General features: G+C 39.8%; 1 protein-coding gene across 1 annotated transcript in view; it reads left to right on the top strand.

The window, feature by feature from the left end:
• The window catches only part of TMCC1 (transmembrane and coiled-coil domain family 1), a 222,554-nt gene that overhangs the window by 178,862 nt on the left and 34,557 nt on the right, over positions 1-9,135 (top strand). Inside the window, exon 3 of the mRNA XM_006868686.1 lies at positions 4-364. Coding sequence (XP_006868748.1) covers positions 4-364 — 361 coding nt within the window. The remainder of the gene's footprint in view (positions 1-3; positions 365-9,135) is intronic.

Below are 9,135 nucleotides of genomic sequence, written 5' to 3'. Positions count from 1 at the left end.
CAGACAACATCTCTAACTTGAAGGACTCTTTAGAGGAAGGGCAAGTCGAAGACGGGGGGAAGACTTTGGGAGTGATTTCGAACTTTCAGTCGAGCCCAAAATACGGTAGTGAGGAAGATTGTTCTAGTGCCACTTCAGGCTCAGTGGGAGCCAACAGCACCACTGGGGGCATCGCTGTAGGAGCATCCAGCTCCAAAACAAACACCCTAGACATGCAGAGCTCAGGATTTGATGCACTACTACATGAGATCCAGGAGATCCGGGAAACCCAAGCAAGACTCGAGGAATCCTTTGAGTCGCTCAAGGAACACTATCAGAGGGACTATTCCTTAATCATGCAGGCCTTACAGGAGGAGCGATATAGGTAAGTAATATGAAAATGAAATCCTAACCGATTTATGTTTGGGGTTCTCTTCCCTTTGAATACGGGAAAGTGGCTGTACCACATTCATAGATGTGTTTGCAACAAAGGTAAACACCCATGTGCAGATATCCTCTTTCAAACCCTTATATATCTGTGGGTATGTGCCCACTCATCCTTCCATACCGTTAATCCTGTGTGTCTGTCCATATATATCTACGTATGGAACACTCTTGACCAGGGTTGTGGGTAGCACACTGTTGACCTCTATCCCTTTAACCCTTCCGTGCTCCCTGTGTCTTCACCTATCTTCATCATTCTTCTGCCCACTGCCCCTCATCCCACCTCACCCTCCCCCGTCGCCTGAGTTAACATACATCTACCCTGTAGCCAGAGTTCTGGTGTGACACTGTAGGATAAGCACTCGACTGCAATGTCGGTTTGAACTGCAAACCCAAAGGTTCAAATCCACCAGCCGATCCTTGGAAACCCTATTCAGGGTCACTGTGAGTCGGAAACAACTCCACAGCACTTAACAACATCAACAAGTGAATAACTCTCCCTTCTTGTCCACCCCTAGTAACCATCAAAGAATGTTTCATTTAGCATGAAAACCTTTTCTTGAATTTATACAATACTGTTATCAATATTTGTCCTTTTGTGATTGAAATTTCATTCAACATAATGTTCTCCAGGTTCATCACATGTTATGAGGTGATTCCCAGATTCAGTGTTATTCTTCAGTCATCGGGCATTCCTTCTTGAGGAAGTGCCAAGGCCCATCTTTGTATCTGTTTAAAATAGGATAAAATAAGTCAGAGACAGAGCAGAACTTTAACACCTCATTATCACTTTATTAGAAGAATCAATTCCAAGACACTTAATGGGCAATTTAATTGTACTTTGGGGTGTCTGCAGTAGGTAATTTAGGAAATGAAGAGAGAATATAAAATCTTGGGAATTTCAGGAAGAGAAGTGTAAAAGCCTGATGAAGGAAGAACCCAATATATGTCATCTGACTTGTCTGTCATCCTGCTGCCGCTGCTATTGTTATTGTTAAGTACTGTCTGTTCTGACTTTTAGACTGGCCTTTTTGCTTTTCTTTATAGAACAGATCATCAGTTTTACAATCAACAAACCATACACTTTGCTTCGCTACGTGGTTGTAATCTCCTCCAAGTACCAGTAGTTAATAGCATTTACCTCTGTTGTTGCTGTTAGGTGCCATTGAGTCGGTACCGACCCATAGTAACCCTATGCAGAGCAGAACGAAACACTGCCCGATCCTGGGCCAACCTCACAACTGTTGCTACACTTGAGCCCATTGATACTGTCACTTGGCCAATCCATCTCGTTGGGGGTCTTCCTCTTTTTCTCTGACCCTCCACCTTACCCAGCATGACATCCTTCTCCAGCGACTGTTTCCTCCGGACAATATGTCCAAAGTATGAGAGACGAAGCTTAGCCATCCTGGCCTCCAAGGAGCACTCTGGCTGCACTTCTTCCAAAACAGATCTATTGGTTCTTTTGGCAGCCCATGGCACTTCAAGTATTCTCCTCCAACACCATAACTCAAAAGCATCAATTCTTCTGCGGTCTTCCTTATTCACTGTCCAGCTTTCGCATGCATACGAGGTTATTTGAAAATACCATGTCTTGGGTCAAGCACACCTTAATCCTTAAGCTGACATCTTTGCTTTTCAACACTTTAAAAACGTCTTGTGCAGCAGATTTGTCTAATGCAAAACACCGATAGATTTCTTGACTGCTGCTTCCTTGAGTGTTGATAGTTGATCCAAGAAGAATGAAGTCCTTGACAACTTCAGTCATTTCTCCGTTGATAAGAATCTTGTTTATTGGTCCAGTGGTGACGATTTTTGTCTTATTTGCATTGAGATGCAATCCATACTGAAGGTTGTGCTCTTTGATCTTCATCAGTAAATGTTTTAAGTCCTCTTCACTTTCAGCAAGCAAGGTTGTATCATCTGCATATTGCAGGTTGTTAATGAGTCTTCCTCCAATCCTGATGCCACGTTTTTCTTCATAGAACCCAATTTCTCGGATTATTTGCTCAGCATATAGATTGAATAAGTATGGTGAAAGAATACAACCTTGTCAAACACCTTTCTTAATTTTAAAACATTCGGTGTTCCCATGTTCTGTTCATTCAATTGCCTTTTGGTCCATGTACAGATTCCTCACGAGCAAAATTAAGTGTTCCTGAATACTCATACTTTGCAATGTTGTCCATAACTTGTCATGATCCACACAATCGAAAGCACAGGTAAACATCTTTCTGATAGTCTCTGCTTTCAGCCAAGATCCATCGGACATCAGCAATGATATCCCTCGTTCCATGGCCTCTTCTAAATCCGGCTTGAACCTCTAGAAGTCAATGTATGCTTGCAGCCGTTTCTGTATTACCTTGTGTAAAACTTTACTTGCATGGGATATCAAAGAGATTGTCCAATGATGTCTGCATTCCGTTGAGTCACCTCTCTTTGGAATGGGCACAAACGCGGATCTCTTGCAATCACTCGGCCAGATAGTTGTCTTCCAAATTTCTTGGCAGAGATGAGTGAGTGCCTCTTGTGCCACCTCACTTTCTTGAAAGATTTCAATTTTTATTCCATCAGTTCCTGGTGCCTTGTTCTTTGCTAATTCCTTCAACGCACCTTGGAGTTCCTCCTTCAGTATCAGCTCTTGATCATATGCTACCTCTTGAAACGGTTAACCATTTCCTTTTGGTACAGTGACTCTGTGTTTTCCTACATTATTCAACAATTTGCCCAGAGAGTCTGTCAGTAACGAAAGTTGAGGCTTGAATTTTTTTTTCAGTTCCCACAGCTTGAGAAATGCTGAGCATGGTCTTCTTTTTCGGTTTTCTGATTCCAATCTTTGCACATTTTGTTGTAATATTTGGCTTTATCTTCTCGAGGTGATCTTTGAAATTTTCTGTTCAGCTGTTGGACCTTCTCATTTCTTCCATTTGCTTTAGCATCTCTACACTGGAGAACATTTACCTCTACTGATTTTTAACTGCAGCATTCCTCCCTGTGTTTCCCGCTACCTTTATCTTTCCTCTACCAGCCTCCTTGTTGTATATTGCCTGCCCTTCCACCCATATTACCAGGTGTCTACCCTATAGCCCAAGGAACTCTGTTAGCGTAGTAGTTACGAATCAGGCTGTGAGCCGCGTGGTCAGCAGTTCGAAACTACAAGCGGTTCTGCAGGAGAAAGATGAGGCTTTCTGTTCCCGTAAAGATTTACAGCCTCAGAAACGCTGTACAGGGTCGTTATGAGTCAGAACCAACTCCACAGCACGTAACAACAACCCTCTAGCCCATGAATAATTTTCCCTCCCCTTACCCCCATAACTGTCATAGTTTTTCATCCAGAAAGCTTTTTTTTCTTTTCTTTTTAGCGTTTTACAACATTGGTTTATACAATATCTATCCTTTTATGATTGACTAATTTCACTCAGCATAATGTCCTCCAGGTTCAACCATGTTGTGAGGTGTTTCACAGATTCATCATTATTCTTCAGCGTTTTGTAGTATTCCACTGTGTGTGTGTACCAAAGGTTGTTTAATCATTCTTCTGTTGTATATCCATATTTTTGACAGATCTCCTGTAGGAAGCATATTGAAGGATCCTATTTTCTTATCCATTCTATTTTTTATTGTTGTTATTGTCTCTTGACTGGTACAGTTAATCCATTTACATTCAGTGTAATTATCAATAGATATGAATTGATTATTGTCATGTGTCTGTATTTTTTCTGTGTGGTGCTGCTGTATTTTTTGCTCCACATTCTTTTCTATGTTGAGTTCATTTTGTTTGTGGGTTTTCTTGTCATTTTCATTTCTGTTGTGTTAATATTTGCTAAATCTTTCAGATTTCCCTTTTCTTAATTTTTTTTGATATACAGGTTACTGTTTTCCTTTGATGTTATCCTGTAATTTATTCATTCTTTTCCCTCCTTAAAACGGTCTTTTTTTTTTTTTTCTTGAAAACTGTCTGGACTCCCTTGCCAAGTTCTCGTTCTGTAGCTACACTATTCCCTCTTTTAGTTTTAGAGTTGACTCCATTATACATTTGTATCTCTGGTTCTCTATTTTCAGTCTTGTAAGTTGTTATTTCTATATCTGGATTGAGTTCTTCTGGCTGGTGGTATCACAAACGATAATCTCAGGTTTTTGTTTGCTGTTGTTGGTTCTCAGTCCAAAGAATACCCATTAGCATTTCTTGCAAAGTCAGTCTGGTCATTATAATTCCTTTAATTTCTGTTTATCAAGAAATGTCTTAATTTCATTGTAGTATTTGATGGACAGCTTTGCTGAGTGTATGGTTTTTGGTTGACAGTTGTTTTCTTTCAGAGTTTTATAGATGTCATTCCACTGCTGCCTTTGCTTGCATGGTTTCTGCTGAGAGATCAGAGATTGGTTCTCCTATGTAGATAACTTTTCATTTTTCCTGAGCTACTCTCAGGATTCTTTCCTTGTCTTTCTTTGATTTTGGACATTTTGATTGTTATGTCTTGGTGGTTTTCTTGGGGATCTTTCCTGTTGGGTATTCATTCAACGTGTATGCTTATTTTCTCATCTTTCATGATGTTAGGGAAGTTTTCTTCCAACAACTCTTCAACAGTTTTCTCTGTGCTTTTCTCTTCCTTTTCTAGAATTTCTATCAGTCTCCCTTTCTCACTGTCCCTGATCAGCCTCTCCTCCCAGCAAGCACTCCATCCACCTCTCTAACCTTTCTTCTGAAGTTCAGGGTGCCAGAATTTTCATCTGTTTCAGTTTTATTTTGTCTCACCATATCTTTGTTGTAGAGGATCCATGCATGTAGTGTATCTGCCTTGTCCACCATCTTGCCAGAAGTCTCTTTAGACTGGTCTTTCCTTAAAAAAATAATTTTTGAAAAAAGAAAGCCTTTTCCCCCCAAAAAAAGGCAGTAGAAAAGTCACAACTGTTTTACTCAATTATTTTGTTGCACCAACTGTTTTGTTAAACTTTATGCAATTCCCCTCCATTAATATTTAGGAGTCCTGGTATGGCACTGTAGGTTAATGCACCAGACTGCAAAGCCATTCAAACTGCAAGGTCAGTGGTTCAAGCTCACCCCCTGCTCCTCAGAAACCCTATACAGGGTCACTATGGGTCGGAACTGACTCAACAGCACTTCACAACAGTAACAATAATATGTCTTTACATAATAAATATGACATTTATCTAACTTGTTGTTTTTTAACTTCTTCACATAAATGAAAATTTTCCCACTAGTTGAAAACTATTCTTTGAAGCACCAAAACTTCTCAAATACTAAGCATTTTTGAAGAATTTCTCTGCCGTCTTTTAACCAAGTTCACTGAGCCTAACTTGATAGGAGGAAGTAGCCTGGTCCATCTAGACCTGTAGTGTTGTGGCCTCTCAAGACTGTGATCTTTAAAAGCAGGTTGTCAGGCCTGTCGACTACCCACTTGTCAGCTGATAGTCGAGAGCTGGACTTGCTCTCAGGGTTAGTAAGTTATGTACCTCTATGGTAAATGATCCTAGACAGCTTGCCTTTTTTTTTTTTTCAGATCTTTGCCTGCTTTTTTTTATAGATTTGTATTTGGGTTTTTTGTTTTGTTTTTACTTCTTTCCTATATCTTCTCCACACTGTGGGTGGTGAGCTGCCTACGGTAGTCTCTCTTTACTTACTTCTTTTTCTACTCTGCTGTAGGCTTGGCATTTTGTCTGTAATGAAGGACACGGATAGGAATGAACGTTTAAGGGACTTCCCTGTGACCAAAGATCCAGTATCCGTGCATGGCTGCTCGAGTTACATTTTTGTACCATATTTGTGCTTTAGATTATTTTACCAGTTTCTGAATTGATGAGTGGGAGACCATACACAATGCTTTTGCTTGTTATTTAAAGAAGATGGCAATGACGCTACCACTAACAGCATTTGCCAAACACCTATGTTGTACATAATGTTAAATGTTTTCCATATATTTTCTCAAATCCTCACAACAGCTTTGCAAATGATCTGTTCTATCCCCACTTTACAAATAAAGAAATTCAGGGTCAGTGAGATTTAAAATGTTGTCAAAGTTCGCTAAGTTAAGTGGTAAAGCTGGGATTCAAACCTAGTTTTATCTGACTTCAAGCTAGTGTCGTTTTCATGACAGCTTTTTTCAAGTTCAACCCTGAAATCTCTGGTTGAAAGATTAGTCTAACTAAGAAGTATTGGGGGAGTCCTGGTGTTGTAGTGGGTTGCACATTGGCCTGCTAAACTACAGGATAGGCAGTTCAGACCCAACAGCTGCTCCAAAACCCATCAGCTGGAGAAAGCTGAGGCTGTCTGCTCCCATGAATATTTACAGTCTCAGAAACCCTAAGGAACAGTTCTGTTGTATCCTGTCCAGTCATAATGAGTCAAAATCAGCTCAGGGGCAGTGGGTTTGGTTTTTATGGAAAACATATTGATTTCATTGGCAGTGAGTGTTAGGTCATTGAAGTGTGTGTTTGTGTTTTGTTAAAAGTGAGAATTTTTAGTAAAATATTTAGAAAATTTGGTGAGTGTATAAGTTCTGGAAATTTTCCCAAGCTAGCATAACTGTGTAGAGAATATTGAATGAAACCTTCATAAGGAGACTCTTCCTCCCTTCCCCATCATTAATCCCCCTTTTCAATTTCCTTCTTAATAATGTCACTAACATCATATGCTTTCCATTGCTCTATATCCCAGTGAATAGTGCCAAGTCAAGATATTTGCCCAAGGTTGTCTACTTGTTCTGGAATTATCAGAAATATTCTGAAGTCAGTGGTACACACTCATCTCTCTTCACCCACACAATTGTGTGACTACTAAGTGATGTTTCTTCAGTGCCCACATTGACTGGTCATGCTCTTGAATTTTTGCTAGCCTAGAAAGCCACTGTGGTAGAACTTAGATATGAACTCCATCTCAGCCTTCGATTAGTAACTAGGCATTGAGGGTTTGAGCTTGTCATTGAACTTTCAGATATTAGTGAAAGCATATATTTTGCACAAGTAGGTGACAAGGCTTAGGGATTTTTTAATTTTTTTATAGTGATGGGATGTTTGACTTAAGATTCTTTCCAGCTAGTCTCTCTATTCCATTCATATTTTTACTGCAGGTTAGTTAGTGGCAACTGGATGCACTTAGTACTTAGATTTAGAAGGGACCCTTAGAGATCTAGTTTAATCTTGTACTACAGATGAAAATATACCAAGGCTCAGAAAAATATAGTGACTTTTTAGGTCACACAGTAAAAAAGTCTAATATATATTTAATTATCTGCTAAAAACTGTGAGGACCACTCCTTTTTCCATAGTTGTGTAACATTAATGGGCCTGTAGCAGTAAAAGGTTCAGCTGGCAAACTGTATTGAAAATAGAAGAAGAAAAGTAGGAAAACATTGATTGACAGTTTTCCAGAGTTGCTCTAGTGACTTGTCCCTTATGGCTGAGAACCCTACTCAGCTACTGCCTATATAAAGTGGTGTTGTGTAGGGCACCCTAAAAACCTTCCTAGTGCTGGTGAGTCATTTGAAATCTTTTATTTTAATAGGACTACTTTCCTTTGGGAATCAACATCTGAGAATGTTAGTATTAAGCCCAGGGATATATATATATTTTTTTTAATTTAAGGTTTTTATTGTGGATTGAGTGAAAGTTTACAGGGCACATAATCAGTTTCACATTCAACCATTCATATAACTTGTTTCATTACACTGATTATAATCCCCTCCATATACCATCAGTTAAGAGTATTTCTCTCTGTCCACTTTAGCTTTTTTTAAAAACACACAAACAAAAAACCCCACTCAGGCATATATAATAAATTACATCTCCAAGACTTCTCCTGGCCACCAGCTCTTAGTCCTTCTCTTCTTAGTTGATGAATGTAGAGTCCTCAGCCGCTCCCCCTCTCCATGTCCCCATCTCTGACTCCATCTCTGGCACTGCTGCTTCACTGGATAAGGTCCCGTACTTTGCTTGTGCGCTTCTCTCTTGATGGTCCTAGGGTCCTCTGTTTCTGGACTGTAAGATCAACCACTCCCCTTTTTTTTGTTACAAAACTTCTACTTTTACAAGTGTGACAGTCACAATTAGTCATGATAACAGTTATTCACTATTGAATCTTACGAATCTTATCCCCATCTCCTTTCACCAGACCCATCTAGACAAAGATGACAGCTATTCATTGGGGACTCTTTCTTTCCCCCCACCCTCTTAAACTAAGCTCCCTCTTGAAACCTTGTAAGCCAGTCACTTTGTGCCTTTATTGCCCCCCCATTTTAAGTAGCCAATGTCTAAGTTGCCCATTCCTATCTATCCTTTGTACAGAGTGGATAGCATTGAAACTTGATTTGAAGACTCTTTCCCTCTCTGTTGGTATTTAGAGTAACTACTGCTGTGAGTATAGGTCAGGTTCATCATGAAGGTGTATCTTCTGTCACTGTAGCTGTTCCAGTCTGTTTGTCCTTTCTAGAGGGAATGTCTCATCTCACAAGGTTGTGGATGGGACTCAGAATTCCACCTAAGGTCCTATACTCTGTAAAGGCTTTGCATGAGGCCTGTTTCACCGGGCAAGTTGTAGAACCCCTTTTAGGTATTCCAGTCAGTTATAGGCTGAAGGCAGGCTTACAAGTTTTCTCTAATTATGTTTCCCAACATTCCTTTCTATCCCACTCAAGTGTCTATTTTACAATAGTAGGCAAGGGAAACTAATATTCATAAGGCAGTCAAGGATTTTAG

Source organism: Chrysochloris asiatica, unplaced genomic scaffold, assembly GCF_000296735.1.
Source record: "Chrysochloris asiatica unplaced genomic scaffold, ChrAsi1.0 scaffold00121, whole genome shotgun sequence".
NCBI lineage: Eukaryota > Metazoa > Chordata > Mammalia > Afrosoricida > Chrysochloridae > Chrysochloris > Chrysochloris asiatica.
Note: the sequence above shows the minus strand (reverse complement) of the source record. Positions and strands in the feature narration are given on the sequence as shown.